Genomic DNA, 18,917 nt, shown 5'->3' on the forward strand with positions numbered 1-18,917 from the left:
AGGCGAACTTAATCACGGACAGGAAATGTTTCATATATATGAAGACCTTGACATGGGGCAATCACTTTTTGAGTCATGAAAAAGAAGCATATGTCACTACATAAAACAATGATAACTCAAGTGCTAGGAAATATATTTGGTTTATATTGACTTGAAAACGGGAGGTTTTAGTACAACATGATTATATATCTCGTTAAATAGACAATGCGAGCACCAGGAACAATGAAAACGTAGGCCCTGAGCAAATTATGTTTCATAAAGTTATGATAAAAATGTTTTTTATGTGATGTAACATAACATAATTATAATATAATATAACATTATAATGAATAATATTTTCTTCTTTCCCACTACGTTTCTCTTCCTTTCTCCCTCTTTTCTCCTAGCTTTTCCCCATTTTTTTTTGGTCAGCCGATTGGGGGGGGGGGGGGGGCACGTGCCCCCCATGCCCCCCCGTAGTTACGCCACTGACTAGTCATTTATCTACCAGTCCTAGAAACCACCCGTAGGACTACGACATACCGGGGGTACCAATACCACAGCTATACCACCGACAACACCCACATCCAATTGCCTTATTGACCACCACCTGCACAATCTACCACTTTTGCCATCTCAACTGCCTCCAGCACTACTGCCATCACCAACACCACCACCACCACCACCATCACTACTACTACTAATATGTCTTAGTTCTATATCCCACCACCACTTACAAAAAACTCTACCAGTACCACCACCACCACCACTACTACAAACAGTATCCATCAGCCCATTATCCCACTATCTGCACTTCAATCATCACTTACACAAAACTCCACCAGTAACACCCCCACTCCGAACTCCACCACCACCACCACCACCACCTCCACCACCACCACCGCCACCACTACCACCATAATCACCACCACCATAACCTCCACTTCCTTCACCACCATCACCACCACCACCACCATAACCTCCACCTCCTTCACCACCACCACTGCCAGTCTGCCACTACTACCAACAATATCTACCAGCCCTGTCTCCCACTACCATGGTCCACAACCTGCACAATACATCACTGGTGGTACCTGGCCCCACCAAAGCCACCACCACCACCATCCATCTACCAGCCCTGTATACCACCTGCACAGCACACCACACTGGTACACCAGTTCACTACCAACAAAATCTGCTTTACCACAACTTGCACCAGAAAACAACTAGTTCTGAGATTGGTGATGCCTGCATGCATCCATTCCGGCATCCATTCTTCAAAGAGGATTCTATACAGAGACTATCCTGGCGGACAGTGGGAGCGAATGCATTCGCAATCAGAGCCAGAGAATACACACACTCCGCCACCACTTTCCCACGGTTACACACACTCTACGAACGAATTACTGAATAAGGTCGGTATACAATGCAATACGACGAATGCTGAGCTAACGGTACGGTGGGCTATTCACTTTAGCTCGTCACAACAATCACCGACAGACAGACTGACCGTAACCGTGTGAATTTTATCCTTTTTACCTCAGATCACGTAGTACAAATGTGTCAGACCAAAATAAGCTCCCATGCAACAAGGTAGGAAGCTCCATAGGAATTGCCGTGGAACTTTGGAGAGCTGGGAACCTGTTTTTACGAGCTGACGAGGGTAGCAAGTGAAGCCGCCATGGCCTTGTCGCCAGGTGAGCGGGAGAAGCCGGGGAGTTTGCCCGGATCTCCGGTGGAGCAGCAGCAGCCGTCGAGGGCTGACAAGGGGGACCGGGAGACCCAGCTGAAAAGAGCCGAATATGAGAGAATGGAGAGTTGGCTTGACGCTCACTCGGCCTTTGCCCATGACTATTTCGCCAGGAAGGCAACCAGGTCCATGATCGACGGATGGTATATCCACCGTGCCGTATCGCAAAGCACCAAACCTCCGGTTGCAGAATCGCCACACTCGCCCAATAGCTCCTCTGGGAGTAATACCCCGGTGCGTAAGGTCTCTGCTTCCGAGTTTGAGGTCCATGGAACAGGTGGGTCACTTGGACGAATGGTCCAGACCGTGGATGGTTCCCCAAGCTTTCTAGGAACCCCTAGTTACCTGCTGAACCAAGGGAAGTCTTCGCCCACCCGGAGCAGGAAATCATTAAACGAACTCAAGGCTCTGGACGATAGGGCAGTGCTTATCGAACTCGTCAAGGATATTGCCAATGAGCTTGAATTGAGCATGCTCTGTCACAAAATCTTGCAGAACGTGTTGATACTGACTAAGGCCGATCGGGGGTCGCTCTTCTTGGTGCGTGGGAAGGGAACGGAGAAGTGTTGCCTAGCAACCAAGCTGTTTGATGTGACCATTCAGTCCACTGTGGAGCAGACACGGGAAGAGATACGAGTTCCTTGGAGGAAAGGAATTGTGGGATATGTAGCCGAGACGGGAGAGACGGTCAATATTGCCAATGCATATGAGGTATGTCCGAACGTTCCTGCTCAATTTAAAAAAAAGACATTGAAAATCAACTAATCTACAACCAAATTTAGACTCCCTCTAATAGAGTCTAGACTTATCCTATTAAACCTATCCTATAATCCTATATGGTAAGACTACATTAACCATAGGATTAGGGATTAATAGGCATGCTCTTCTCTCAGCTAGATTTCCACACTAGTTGATACATTTTCCTAAAATGAAGAGGGCTCTGCATTACCCATTATAAAAATGCAAAGTAATTCATGTTTTTCTTTAATAATTTATCCATTTGACAACCCCTCTTTACAGTTCTAAGAGATTTGAAATGGGGGACGGGGGGGGGGGGGGGGATGGGTTGTTTGAGCCCTAGGGAGAGGTGCAGCTCTAAACACGTAAACGATTGACCCTTAATACGATCTTTGTCTTCAAACCACATTCAATACATCAATGGTAACCATACATTGACAGTTCTTACACATACCAAGAATTTTAGAGTGACATGACAAAGGAGATGATTAAGATCTAAATGAGCATCAAAACTTGGTTTTGGTTTAAAATATTTTATAAAGAAAGATAATAAGAGAGAGCACTGACTAGACCTACTTGAAAAAAATATTTGATTGCTGAAAGAAAAGGAGAAAGAGAAGAATGAAAGAAGGTGGAAAAAGAAGGGTTCTCAGCGGGGGGGGGGGGGGGGGATTTGGGGGTAATGGTGGCTGAGAAGCCAGCTGAATAAAAATATATGATAGTATACAGATGTCAATATACATGTATAGTGGGATCTTACAATGTACAGGTATCTACCGTACACTAGTGCTCCTGTGTACCGTAGGTACATGTACTGTATATGGCACTCAGCTTCACATTTTATAACCCTGGTTTTAGCCGACAATAGTGCATTTGATTTCAAGTTCAACAATTTGCATCAGTTTGTTTTCTATTGCTCTGATCATAAAATATATGGTGCGATTCAGCAGCATCTACATTTATAACACTGAGAAAAGTCTGTACTGTTTTCTATTTTCTTTTCCTACAGACAAAATGCATTCATTCTGCCTACATACAATAATAATGGTTTAGTCTCCATATTCAGACCCTAGATGTATGATTTTGAGTTTTATAGAAAAGTCAGCACTCACTACCTCTATGAGTATTTTCACTATTCACTACTCACTTTTTGAGTAGGCCTACATAAATATATCTCAGTTTTGCCTTGGTGTTTGATGGTTTGCCCAGTATGCCCATATTTTTTTTCCTTCATAAACCCACCAGACAAGGATTGGATATAAAAAGTAACTATATTTATAAATCAAATTTTCTTTTGATACCTGGGCAGGTAGTCTTGTGCATTATATATTTTATTGTACAACGCCTACTTAGCTTGTTGTACGCGAGCAAATGGGAGGCAAAATGTCAAACATTCGTACCGTTGCACAAAAGATGTACCATCCAAAATGTACCGTTGCACGGCTTTAGGAGGTGACGTCACAATACGATTTAATTCATTGCGCTCAGTAAAAATGAAGGTGCAATACGCATATAAGCGCAATGCGCAATGCTGCCCAGGGTCATGTGCGCTTGTGGGATTTCTTTTCGCTTTCAGTATTTTTGCTCCCTTTTCATAGATTACTACAGGGATAAACTCTTGTTTTTTTCATATTTTCGCTATATTTCGAGGCGTTGTACAACACAAATAGCGAATATTCTTATTCGTGCAATCATGCGAAATCTCGCACCATCGCACTCATGCCTATTCGCTATTTGTATATTATTAGTTGTTATTTTTTTCCTGACTGCAGCAAGGCTCGACACTAACTTTTTTTCTTGGTGGCCCAAATGGTCCACCAAAATTATCAATTTCACATTCTTGGTGGCCCGCAAGGCTAATTTGGTTGCCCTAAAACAATAGAAACATAAGAATTTATCAAAACTTTGGAAGCCCAACTAGACCACCAAGTGTGGGCTTGTGCAGAATTTTGGTGGCCCTACTCTCATTTTTGGATGCCCCGGGCCACTGCTAATGTCGAGCCCTGCTGCAGTCTATGAAATGAAACAAAAATCAGAATTCAAGAGGCTCAATTAAATACATAAAACCATGATAGGACACCCCAATATATTCCCAAATTACAAATTCCCCCTCCCTTGTAGGGGGGGAGGGGGGGGGGGAGGGGTGAGAGTTTGAGGTGCTTGGGGGGGGGGCACTGTATCCATCTACATCACAACAATCCTATTGGTAGCTTTCATGCCCATCTGATTACAAAATATAGGCATACATGTATACCCAGCATTTTCGGATTTCGATTTTTTAATTCCTGTATCTGTGAGTTTCAAGCAAAGAACCCTTATTAAAAGATAAAACGCCAGTTGTGGTAGCGATTTTATATAAAATGAGTTTGCACACTAATCAGTGTTATGGCCACCCGAGTGTTCTTTATTATGAATAACAAAAAAATGTGTCAAAGGATTCTGCAAGAAATTTTGTAATTGCACAGATATTTTACAATATAAGCATAGGGTTTAAGAAAAAATAATACCCTGTCCCACACATGCTTACATGTATCTGTATATGACGATCTACATGTATGGTGCAATCGCTTTGCTGCTTGGATTTCAGGATTTCACAAAGTTTATGTATAGATCGTACTATATCGTAAGATCCACAATGATTGGCAACATACTTGGTTTTTACAGACTTTCTCATGAGATCTGTGTTTACTGCAACTTCTTTCAGTATGCCCAAAAGAAAGTACCTGGGAGTCAGAAAGTAGATCTATACATGAAGGCCTTCTTTTCAACATTACAAGAAATTTGGCAGGGATTTCTCCAAGGTTGCAGAGATTTTTACACTGTGAATGCAGATTACAAGAAATTTAGAACTGATACAAGAAGAATGAAGATCCTTTGTGTAGGAATGACAGTGTTTATAGACCTAGTGTAACCATGACAATTTATTTGCATTGGTTCCAGCTGATGTGGGCGGGGGATGGGGGTTGCAGTTCATTTAGAGGCCCCTCTCCATAGAACTTCAAGAAGTTGCAATTACTTAGAACTGTGATTGGCTAATGCTTAGCCTCACTTTTCGTTATCCCGGTTTCGTTTCACACTGCATCTCTTAGCACTGCGATTGTGGTGCTAGCACCGCAATAAGCCTGCTAACCCTGCTTTTTTGCACGGCCAGATAGTACCATACTATTTACCGTGCTAGCCCACTTTGCTAAAACGTAGTGTGACACCGAAGCAGGCTAAGCTTAACCTCTGGAAATTGGTAGGGCTAAGACCCCCCTCCCTTAGCCCCACCAATTTCCTGGTGTCAAAGAAAATATGTGCAGTGTGAAAAGCATTTATAACAATTCCCTTGTCAAACTTCATGGACGATGCTCAGTGCAGTGCTATGTACATGTATCTTTATGTAGGAGAAAGAAAAATATTTTGACAAAAGTAACATTTTTTTTTACACTTGTGCTGCCATTGTTGTGTTCCTGTGTGTTTTTGTATTCATGGGATCCATGTTCAGACTAATAAGAAAATAGCTTGAACACGCCACGTTTTCACCAGTACCATTCTACGATTACCATGGAGCAGCTGCTGCTTAAATACGTTATGTGTCTGGCTGTCCCCTGGATTCAGACTGTTTTTGATGGGGACAGACTAGTATTCCAATCTTGTTTTACCATGGAATTACATTCATTTCATGCTTTTCAGCATAAATTCCATTTAAAACATGCTCAAAGTGCTTAAAAATAATTGAATAATTCTGCTATCCAAGTGCTTACAAAAAAATAAATGTAGTGATATCAAGTGGATTTTAAAGAGAAAATAAGTAGGTTTGATCTGTTTAAATTCAGTAATGTCCAGAGCCGCAATTGTCACATGTTCATGTACAGTATGTGTAGACAGAATCTGAGATCGGCTGTTAAAGGTCAAGTCCACCTCAGAAAAATGTTGATTTGAATCAATAGAGAAAAATCAGACAAGCACAATGCTGAAAATTTCATCAAAATCGGATGTAAAATAAGAAAGTTATGACATTTCAAAGTTTCGCTTATTTTTCACAAAATAGTTATATGAACGAGTCAGTTACATCCAATGAGAGAGTCGATGATGTCACTCACTCACTATTTCTTTTGTTTTTTATTGTTTGAATTATACAATATTTCAATTTTTACGAATTTGACAATTAGACCTCCTTGCCTGAACCACAAAATGTTAAAATAATGGAATTCCACGTGTTCAGGGAGGAATGAAACTTCATTTCACATGACAATGACGAGAAAATCAAAATATTTCATATTTCATATAATAAAATACAAAAGAAATAGTGAGTGAGTGATGTCATCAGTTCCCTCATTTGCATACCGACCGAGATGTGCATATAACTGTTTTGTGAAATGAAGCGAAACTTTAAAATGTCATAACTTTCTTATTTTACTGTACATCCGATTTTGATGAAATTTTCAGCATTATGCTTGTTGGATTTTTCTCTTTTTATTCAAATCAAGTTTTTGTTGGGGTGGACTTGTCCTTTAATAATGAATGATGTAGATGTAGTGTGTTCACACAGTGCTGTATCATGGCTGTACAATGGCTTGCCATCTCTGCGCCTCTTTTGAACATGTAGGCCTACATACTTGTACTTTCCCATCAGACTTGAACACAAAAAGGAAAGGGGAAAATTAATTTTTTTTTTTGTACATGTAGGGCTACTTTTTGAGCTTATCACCCCCATTTTGCTACATGTGCAGTTTTCAATGGACCCTACTGTATGGGTATTTCAGTGTTTTTTAAATTGGTTTTACTGGGTTCCGTCACTTTTATAGAGTATTTTGGGGACTCATTCACCACAAGCCCCCATTTTTCATCATTTAGCCACTTTTCATTGTGTTTATGATGGCAACATTGGGCCCCCCAAAAATAATAGTTTTTATGAGGCACCAATTACATGTATATTTGCCTTTTCAGTGGTGCACTATATAATACTGTATATATTATTACTCCGGCTTTAGCTCCAGCTGCTGTTAAAGGCGCTGGGTGCATTCAAGGAATTAATCCTGCCGGGTACCCTATTCACCTCACCTGGCTTGAGTGCAGCACGATTTTGGGAAATTTCTTGCTGAAGGAAAACGCGCCTTGGCTGGGATTCGAACCCACATCCCTCTGATTGAAAGACGAGAGTCATAATCACTAGACCACGATGTAATGGATGTACTTTGTGAGGAAACCCCTAAAGAGATAGAGAGGGGGATAAATTCTCCGGGAGCGTACAAAATCAGAGGAGAATTTTCAAAGTTTCCGGAAATTCTCTTTGGTTTGGGGAGAATAGTCAGAACGTCGTGTTAGCGGTAGACAGCCATCCATCTTTGGATGACACACATGTACCCTAATCCGTTTAGTACCAGAAGGTCGTGAACCTATCTGTACAGTGTACAAGGTCTATTGAATTAGCACGCTTCCAATTTTCACCCGACAATGCCATCATTTAAAGCCCCCCCCCCTCAAAGAAATAATAGAAAACAATATTTATATTTAAGATGTCATATCGTGCACATGTATCTAATGCTGCAGTTCGTGTTGACTGTAAACATTCCACCCCCCAAGTAATCACACAGTCAACCATGGGGGAAAACAAGAATGTCTGGATTGTTATTTTTAGACATGTCCTAAATATTTTCTATGAAGTACATTTCATTGAGACACAACAGTATCTATGGAAGAGTTGGTTACATGTAACTCAACAAGGGAATTGATTCCCCTGACCCGAACTGACCTTTGTTACTCAATAGTTGAATCCATGTTGATATGAAATATCATTGTTTATTTTAAAGGGATATTTTGACACTCGATTGTTCTACATTTTTGTTTTAAGTGATCATCTCAGATATTAAGCTCATGATTTTGCCTCAAAACGCCAATGGATGTATCAGTTTTAGGTTTAAAATTAAAACATTGATCAATATAATATAAAGAAAGGCTTATAGACCTACACTGTACACTATATTACTGGTGCTTAGCACCATATTTGATAATGGTATTGATATCAATAATAACTGATTAGGATCATACAGGGCCTAATGATAATAAGTAATGATAATCAATGGTAAATATATTTATTATGCTGTTACTTATCAATGATAGTAACAATAGCTTTTCATAATAAAAACACAATTCAAGATAATGATAAAATGATAATGAAAATGAAAACCTACATTGAAGTCTCAATTTAAATAGTATAGTAATACCTCTTCATATATACCTACTACTATTAAAATTTAATGATTAAAAGAAGAAATGACAAAAGAGAAGGAAAGAAGAAGCAAAAATAAATCACTGCTTCTGATTTCTGACCTGAGATGCTACTCAGACCTGCAGGTATTCATCCTTCTTAAACATTTCTACACATTTTGCCTTGACGATTATCAGCGCTACCAATTTGAGCGCTGAGCAACACATTTCCAGATTCTGAAGTGTCTGGATACCCCAAGCAGTCAACACTCTTACATCATACGTAAACATGGAAATGCCATAATCCGCACTTAGTCAGGAGTCTGTTTACATTTCACCATCTATAGCCTAGCTAGCATCTGATTTTCAACACATCCGAAATAAAGGCAAGGCTCGATGCTAAAGTTCTGCATATCTTGCTGATAACCCCCGCCCCTGTTTTTCCATGGAATATTTATATATTATATTCTTTTCACTGTATGTGGTTTAAAAAAACTCTTGGTAACCTGGGTCGTTTCATAAAGCTGTTCGAAAGTTAAGAGCGACTTTAAGAACGACTGGTGAACCTTTCTTACGCGCTTAACCATCACCAATGAATATGCCATTTACCACAAGAAAGGATCACCAGTCGTTCTTAAAGTCGCTCTTAACTTACGAACAGCTTTATGAAACCGCCCCCATGGATGATATTCTGATAGTTGAACCAAGGTTTAATTCTAGTCTAAACTAGAGTTTTAATCTACACTTCTATGGTATGCTGGCTTCATTATATTTTTCCATATTAGTGGTAATTCAATCACTTTTAGAATTCATTACATATTCATATTCTTCCCATTTCATGGCTCAATTATTTTTCTGACAACACTTGCAGCAGGTTCAGGATAAATTTTAATCGGTGAATTAAGTACACAACTGGCACTTCATAAAAGTGTGATCTCAGTTAAAACCCAAACTTAACTGTATGTATGGCTAATTTACCACCCTTGCTGTTTAATTTGTATTGGTGGGGCCAGGGGTGGTGTGCCCTTTGGTTCTTATCATCAACTAAAGGGGGAATAAAGAGGAGAGAAAAAAAAGAAAAAAGGGAGAAGAGGGAAGAATGAAGAAAGATAAGAAATGGTTTAGGCTGTGAACATGTACATATACAGTATCCATAATTCAGTTTGATTTGATTTGATTTATTTATTTCCACATTCCAATAACAAAAGTATATACAAGTGTAATCATTTTTTTCTTAGCATAACATAACAATAAGCAAATGACATAATGAATAACATATGCATATATACATTCTAATAATCTAATTGAAATATATTTATACCTGATAAATTTCTTTTTTTTAATTGTTAAAACAAATAGCAGAGAATTTTATATATATATATATACATATATCGACATAATACATTTTGAAATGTGGGAGACCTTCATCTTAAGCTTAGAGCTTGAAATTGATAAAGGCCTCAAAAGGAAAGGGGAAGGAAAATCAGACAAATAGTGCAATAAAAGAGACTTATCTTTTATTGCACAAAATAATAGGAATATTACCAAAAAAGTAGATAGGGAAAGAAAAATTCAAATAAGAAAGTTATAATCATGTTGATAAAAGTGAAAGTGCAAGTGCGGTTGAGGAAAAGATGTGGTTGTGTCAATTTTAGATCATCTTGTCCTGGCCCTCTCCCTAATAAAAATATCTTGGCCTGCCCCCTGAAAACAAGCAGTATCACTATACATGTACATGTACGTGTGTTTGGTACAACTAGTAGGATACTACTTAAAACATTTTTTTTTTTTTGTTTCACCTATTCATTTTAGCCATTTGTAAATTAATTCACTATTTCTTGTTATTTTTATTATTATTTTTCTTTATATTGTTCTAATTTCCATGGTAAATAGAGTGATAACTGTTTATGGATATACATTCATGTCAGTTTATTGTGAACGTCCTTGTTAAAATAGTCAGAAGACTGAACAAAGGTACAATGTACATGTAATGTACATGTAATGTATCTATTACCTACATGTATATGTTCACAATTTCTTAAGAATTGTGAACATTCTTTACTTTATAATCTTTGTTCAATATCAGCATTCAAACATTTTTCTTAATAATGAAACCTCTGTAAATGTTCATTAAGGTCTTTGCATCTGAAACAACCAACCGATGGTTCCATAAAACCTGTAAAAAATTTCACCGATCAATTGTCAATAACACACTGTTTTACCCAATATTTGATGTGGACTGAAAGATTAGTTACTCTGAATAATGCACACTCGCGAGTGAAAATAAGCACTCACTCTTTCAATACCGGGTGAAAATGCCTGAAAATTGTCATATAGCGAGGTCTGTGTGGGCAAGATGGATGAAAAATTCATCTGGTTTAGAGATTGAAGCATACATGTAGGTTAAAGAAGATTCATGCTCAATTGTACTTGTAAGGATCTCACGGCTACATGTATGAAAGATAGTTAATGTTCTACATGTACATGTACATGTAGCTCATGTGCTATGAATAATCCCAGGCTCATTCACACTACATGTAAATTGAGTATACACAGGGCTCGACACTAGCGCCGGTCCGACGGTCCCAGACAGGTAAAAATCGCTGTCGGGCCATTCTATCCTTTCTTTACCTTTTCTTTTTTCTTCCTTCCTTTCTTGTATTCTTTCTTCCTTTGTTTTTTCTTTTTTGTCTTGCTTTCTTTCTGTCTTTCATTCATTCCTTCATTTTTTTTTTTTTGGGGGGGGGGGGGTAACAAGAAAGGACCGCAAAATAAACTCACGCCTTTTTTAAATGTTTTCTTTATTTTTTGGTACCAGTAGATTATAGGTTCGGACCAGTAAAAAATTGAAAAACTGGTTATCTACTGGTCCGACATGAATAGGTTGGACCAGTAGAAAAAAAGGGTTAGTGTGGAGCCCTGGTATACATGTATTCAGCTGTGAATTACAGGTCATATATGCTTTAATATTATGAATTTTCAAAATCAAATATAAAGATTATAATTTTTACTGTGACTTGGACTGCAGACGGGATGGAACGTTCATGTATTGTTCAGCTTTAATACATACCGGTATTCTTATTATTTTTTGCGTCATGTTTTGAATATGCAGGCCTCTGAACAGCAGTCATATTGAGTGGATATTTTTTAATGTGATATTTGTTAAAGACATTATAAAAAGCACTTCAAAGGTTTCAATAGTTTTTTCATTTCAACCTCCGCACAATTTTAGTTCTCATTAAAAATACTGTGAACAAACCCCAGCACATACTGTAATAGCACGTTGACATCATTTGTGTAGAGTCATAAAATCGTGATGTAATTTTCATGCAACGAAACACCGTGAAATGGGAAGGGCATGTTTGCTATGTTCATGTCCGTTGCATCAGCATGGCATAAATCAAAATTTTCAATTGGAATTGCCTGTGTCTAACGGTATTTTGGGGGGTGTACAATTGACTTGGGATGCATGACGCTATTCACTGGCCGATAAGCAACATTTTATGTGAGTCTCCCGATCCATGCTACATGTATACTGTCGCATTCTCAGGCAGCCCAGCTCATTATGCGAGGGATGCTATGTACACGTGTATGTGCGTTGAATACAGAATTGGGGAATGTTTGTCGAAAGAGGTCTGAGTCGTACTTTGTACATATAGATGGAGGAGGAGAATCGGGAGGGGGCAATCATAATGGGTATAATAATAATACATGAGATTTGTATCTTAGCGCACTTTCCATCTTGATCAGATGCTCAAGGCGCTTCAGAGCAGAACAACAAAAACTATTTACATATATGTCTGAACAATAAGTCAATGTCTATCAAAAAACACTCTAATACAGGTATGTTTTCAGGTTGCCCTTGAAGGTGGTCACTGAAGTCTAGAGGACAATTGTTATCTCTTTTATTGATTTTAAAAAAAAATGAGATCCAGTACCTCGCAGTGGATTCTGACTTTGTTTTAAGATCAATTCCAGTTCAGGGTCTGGTATGAACACATAGGCCCGTATTCTGAAGTCGGGTTTAACTTAAACTCAGGTTTAAAGTTGTGGTTTAAGTATGGCGAGCCAATTGTTAAATAAATCACTAACAGTAGAGATATCATACTTCAGCTCATTTGGCTCTCAAATCATTCATAATTGTCTAGGAAGTATAAAAAGATTATTGGCTTCACCATCGATGAATCAGGAAAGAGCACAGTAAACATAAGAAATATACAACTTAATAACAAATTTGATACTTTTGGCTTCCCATACTTATCCCACAACTTTAAACCTGAGTTTAACTTAAACCCGACTTCAGAATACGGGCCATAGTGATTGATCTTACTCTTGACTTTCACGATTGAATATAAACATACAACAATGTACAGTACATTGTAGTCAATGAAATCAGTCGCAAAGATATTCTTCAATGATGATTGCTATTAAAGCTTTGTGTTACGGGGCCCCTGGACCTTGGCCCTAACATAAAGGTTATTGATTGATCTTGGGGCCGAGTTTTGAGATTGGACATGTCCTTGTACACAATGTTTAAAGTCAATAACCAATGCAATCAATCGCAGAAATCAGGCCCATGATCCATTGCTAATACAGTATTTTATAGGCCCTGGGCCCCGCCTTGCGAAGAGTTGCGATGAATCGATCAATTGCAACTTTGGACAGCCAGCAACCTCAACATATAAAATACATGTTTGTTCAAAATGTTTTCTAGATATGATGTACATTCAATCATACTTCCATCATTTTCTTTAAAATTCAGTGTGCTTCTCTTTCTTTACAAATGACATTGTGCAAATTTCCTGTGGAAAAAATGACAATGATGGATTTCCACATCATTGAGACTGATTAGATCAATCGTACCTCTTTGTAAGACGGGGGCCCTATGCTCCATAATTTTACAATTGTATGATTTATTTTGCCAAGGTCAATTAAGATCATTGTTACATGAACATTTTGTTTGTAACACCAAACAGTAACTAACCAGGTGCCCTGTTTCATAACTTACATATAATTTGCAATTTAAAGCTTCTGAAATCATTCAATGTGATTGGCTGATTTACCATGGAAATTGTGCATTTTTTATTTAATAAACACGTCTTTGAATATGAAACAGGGCCCCGTCTTACAAAGAGTTATGATTGATCCAATCACTTGTAACTCTATGGAAATCCATCAGTGTCAATTTTTTCTACAGGAAATTTGAAAAATGCCCTTTGTAAACAAAGGAAAACACGTCAAATTGTCAAGAAATCAATGACTTTATGGATATACATTCATATAGATTTTTTTTTGAACAAACATGCATTTCATATGTTGACTTTGCTGGCTGTCCATAGTTGCGATTGATTGGATCAATCGCGACTCTTTGTAAGACAGGGCCTCAGGACCCAGAAGTCAGGACCGCTGTTTTAATATTACATGTAAAGTGTTTTGTACTCTTATGCAAACCTACGTGTGATGCGGCCCTTGCGATGACCCTGGAATGAATTCAAATGGAATCTCAACAAAATTGACCAGGGTCCCGTAACACAAAGGTTAGCGATTAATCGTACGCTTGATTTTTACGATTGATTGTACATTGTAGTCAATGGAGTCAATCGTAGAAAAATGTTCTACGATCATTGCTAAGCTTTGTGTTACGGGCCCCAGGTATTGTCATGATCTGATTGATTCAGGTAGAATGCACCATTTTATGTGTAATTGTTCAGTAATGAGCAAAATAAGCTTGACTTTTCCCCACAAGATACATGTATGTCTTTTTTCAAGTTGTAATACCCTTGCACATGCATGCTTCATATTTTAATTTCACAAAACAGTATTCAACAAAGGGGTTACATGTACTGTATGCAAACTTGAAACTAAAATGTGCTAGTTTTCATCTCTCCCCTTCCATCTCTGTTTTCATCCCCCTCTCTCTTGCTCTCATGCTTCATTTATTGCCAGTGTTAAAACCACCGTGCGACTTCGTCATATATACACACTCATACGGCACAAAGCTCAAATCCTATCTTCTCAATTTCTGGCAGGGAGGCTTTCTGTCTTATAGCATTGTCGAGCTGGAGGATGGTGAATAAGGCATCAGTCTCCTATGCATGTACACAGACTACAAACCATATTCTTTTGAACGATGTGTATCATACTCTACATCAAGATTGGAGTTTGCTTGTCTTTGCGCATGCATCCATGTTTACTTTTGATCTCACATATATTTCTGTGTAAGGTGTTGGCCTACATATTAATAAAACAAGTCCATCTTGATAAAAAGAGAAAAATAAAATACCGGTATAAGATTAAAATTTCCATCAAAATCTGATGCAAAACAGCTATATAAACACGGGTGATATGCAAAAGGCATTTCCATGATTTCACAGACTCCCTCTTTCTTTTATATAGAATATTTATTGTTCTATATAAATCTTATATATCTTATTTTCCCATACAGCTATGCAAAACACGGGCGATATGCGAAAGACATTTCCATGATGTCACAGACTCCCTCTTTCTTTTATATAGAATATTTTGATATTTACATCTTTGGCAATCAGGAAGCGCAGGATTTCATCGGATGGCAGTAGGTTGCAACATGAGTGACAATATCTTATATTATTATTAAACTAAAATTGCAGTCATATCAGAATGATGTGCATGCATTGACTCCTCTGTTTAAACTAGGGGCACAGTAGTACACTCACACCCACAAAGTTGGATCAAGGATTTAATACCAATTTTCATGGTGCAATAAGGACCACATCAAATGAGCAATTTCGAAACATTAGAATTTTACCATCTCTTTGTAAAAGATGATAACCTGGTCCAGAACTGTTTGGAACCAGATCAATTTTAATTTCGATCAGGTTATTTATAAGACCACTTTTTGGGCCTCAAGGACCGACCCCCACCGGGTAAAAATTACATGGAAGTTTGGGCGATTTTGCCCCGAAATGCTCGTAAGACCCCTAGAAAATAAAAAGACCCCCCTCTTCATTCACTACACTCTTGAAGCTCATCCAATTTTGCAGATTTAGCCAGGAGGTTGTGAAAATAGCCCAGAAAATAAAAAAATTGTTGCCAGATTCCCAATAAATTTGGGATCATCATGCTCTGCTAAGGTCTTACATGTACCTGTATGTAAAAAAATATGCTGAAAATGAAATGTAAATTTTTTTTAATGTCATTGTTTCAGTCCTCTTCATGAATGATATATAACAGGACCCTTGTCTAATAAAGATCTCTATCCTTTTGTACTTTTTTTATGTCCATCTTTAATTTTATTTTCAAGCTTTGAAACGAGGTATAAACATGTTGCCATTTTGACAGTTGGGAGCAGATTATTTCAAACCAAACCTTAGTACATTGCAGGGGGAAAAGTACACTGGGGCTTAGAATTTCGCTCCCCAAAATGCTCAAAAGAGCAGTTGAAACTCAAAATGGAGCCTTGGAAAATCCCCATTCATTGCAATGTTAAAGTTTATCCAATATTGCAGATTTAGGCAGTAAGTTGTGAAAAGTAGCCCTGAAAAAAAAATTCCCAGTCTCTAGCCTTTTGCAATTTTTATGTCAATCTTTCCTTTTTTTATTTTTAAAGCTTTCAAACGAGGTAGCATATTGCTATTTTGTGGAGTGAATGCAGATTATTTCAAGCCAAACCTTAGCATATTTTTACCTCTTGGGATCATGACTTTATTCATGTACCTGTGTATAGGCACCAGGGAAAGAATTGTCACCAGAGAAAATGTTATTGATTCAGGAATGTAAATTCAAACATGAAATGGAAAAAGTACATGTTCATGTAAAGCCAAATGAGTAAGAACACTTTGCATTCTTTGAGGAGAAGGCTCTATCAAGGGAAATATGTTTTTTTTTCTCTTTCTTTTTCTTCTTTCTAATTTCACTCATTACTGACGATTCTTGCAGTGTAAAAGAATTGTATCATTTGATATAAATTTATACATGTAGATGAGATGTAGTGTATTGTGAAATATAGCTGCACTGATCTGTTATTAATATCAGTTGGAGGACTTCCACTGATGGAGCAAGGAAGATCATTCTATTATTTAATAGTGGATACAGATAAGAGAGAGGGTGGGGGGGGGGGCAAAAAGTTACACAACTGAAAGGGGGGAGGAAATGAAAGGGAAAAGGGTAAAATTTGGTGGAGCAAGGATAACCGGGCGGGGGGGGGGGGGCATTCTGATGCAGATTAAAGGGGGTGGGGGGAGGAAATGAAATGGGAAAAGGTAAAATGATTTGGGAGCTATATTTTAATTTGTAAAAATCTGTCACAGAGATGGATTTTTCATTTTAAACGGGTACCTTTTTTCTTCTTGCCTTTCTTTGCTTCTGACTGTTTTAAAATTTCCTCTTTTATGCTATATTTTGCTCTTTCATTTTTTTCACGCATTACCCCACTGATAGATGGCAGTAAAGTGCTTGTTCGCAAAGCTGCAAACAGTTCCACCAAGTCCTGCAGTTCTGAGAAAGACATTGTGTAATATTCCCACCAATGTCAAGGCGCATTGCAATTTTTACAACCAACGTTTCCTCATCAATTTGAGATGGTTCCTTAGACAATATATCTTGGCCCTGAAGCAAACTTTCTCTTTAAGACTTTAACATTATGAGTCATCCTTCCTATCTTGCCTAGTAATTGCCAGGTATAGACGGACATGGCTACGGCCGCAATCCCTTCTCTCAACCGGGCTTAGAGAACTAGCGCGGCAACGATATGTCTGCCGGTTTTTCTCTCGCACACCATTATCCTGAAGTGCTCTTAAGGTATACCTCATGCAGGCTATAACTACTTTCTACGTCTTTTCTAAATTTCAATCCACCCCCCCCAAAAAAAAAAAAAAAAAAAAAAGGTTGAAGAGTTGAGATGATGCATGAAGGCTGAAGGCAAAGTAAAGATAATTTTATTTTATGTGCAATATGTATGCAGTATACAACTTTGCAAGAATTATTATTATTACTATTTTATAAACTGTGACAAGTTTAGATCTACAGCCTTCATATTCGAATTTGAGCTGTACATACATGTTCAGTATCTGTTTTTTTTTAATTCAGTTTTAAAGCTTTAAAGACATGATATAAAATTTATGAATTGATAATCATACAGTTTCTGTTTCTTGTTGTTTGTGTACTGACTAATAAATATTAACCTCTACGTTTTCATCTATAATGTTTAAAAACTTTTTAGATTTTCAGGTTGGATACTATTGTATGACATACATGTAAGTCTTCATGTATAAAACATTTATCTGGAAATTTGTACATTATATACATGTATGTGTGCATGTACGTATTGATGATATTTTAGTCATGGTAACAATACCAAAATTAAGTGCAACATCAACAAAATTGCCATGCATTCAAATATTGGTTTGTATGTAAAATTTAAATCAATTTGATTCAATTTAAATTCATACCAAAATGTAATGAATTTCGATTATAAAATATTCATTGGTTATCAATTACATGTTAACTAATAAGCGTAGCACTCTGTCGTTTTAGATGCCTGGCTGTTTTTCAAAATCCGATTCATACATGATCTGACTTGTGCTGTACATGTACATATTTGTTAATTTTCAGCATAACATGTGTAATTCACTGGGCTATAAAAACAATGTATCTCAAAGTTTTAAAATTGTTAAAGACAGCTGAGATTAAGCTTGATTTGAGAGTTTTAGTAGAAGGAATGAAAGTAACAACCTTCTTTTGCTTAGAAAGACTTCTGTACAGGAATTAAGACTCAGTTTTCAGATAGTAATTATTAGGTTGCTACCATTCAGCATTATCAGATTTCTAAAACTAAAAGCTACTCTATTTTCTTAGCTGCCATCATTTTTTTAATGTCCAGATATGAGGCTTTATAAAAATTCTGTGAATTTTCACGAGGTTCAACACTTTCACTTGCTATCTATTTCAGAACTTTAGTGTATGACACCTATGTCAATGATAATGAACTAATCAGAATTAATAAATAATGATTAAAGACTCTCAATATCTTTTGAATGCTCAAGTTTGGCTTTGAGTTTCTGATCATTTAAAAGACAAAATGATGTCTCCGGTTTGGCGGTACCTGCATCGAGGTATCATCCATGTCTAATTTTTCTCGTCAGCATCTTTCAACTTTTGGACTTCGATTCTTGCCTCTCTCAGTACCCATCTTATAGTGCAGTATCAGATGGCCGTACCATACATGCTCTCGACGACAAGTGCATGTTTTCAATCAAGATGAGGAGCGGTGAATAGCTTC

General features: G+C 37.6%; 1 protein-coding gene across 1 annotated transcript; it reads left to right on the forward strand.

Moving 5' to 3' along the window:
• Positions 1-1,351: 1,351 nt before the first annotated feature.
• Positions 1,352-3,060, forward strand: LOC129281260 (dual 3',5'-cyclic-AMP and -GMP phosphodiesterase 11-like). Its single transcript, XM_054917201.2, has one exon. It carries the CDS (start codon positions 1,661-1,663, stop codon positions 2,492-2,494), a length of 834 nt encoding a protein of 277 aa, XP_054773176.2. The 5' UTR covers positions 1,352-1,660; the 3' UTR covers positions 2,495-3,060.
• The last annotated feature ends 15,857 nt before the right edge of the window (positions 3,061-18,917 follow it).

This window comes from Lytechinus pictus, chromosome 18 (assembly GCF_037042905.1).
Source record: "Lytechinus pictus isolate F3 Inbred chromosome 18, Lp3.0, whole genome shotgun sequence".
NCBI classification, from domain to species: domain Eukaryota; kingdom Metazoa; phylum Echinodermata; class Echinoidea; order Temnopleuroida; family Toxopneustidae; genus Lytechinus; species Lytechinus pictus.

Excerpts from the sequence above, each read along its gene's own strand:
- LOC129281260 (XM_054917201.2), top strand. The coding sequence starts at position 1,661 with ATGGCCTTGTCGCCAGGTGAGCGGGAGAAGCCGGGGAGTTTGCCCGGA.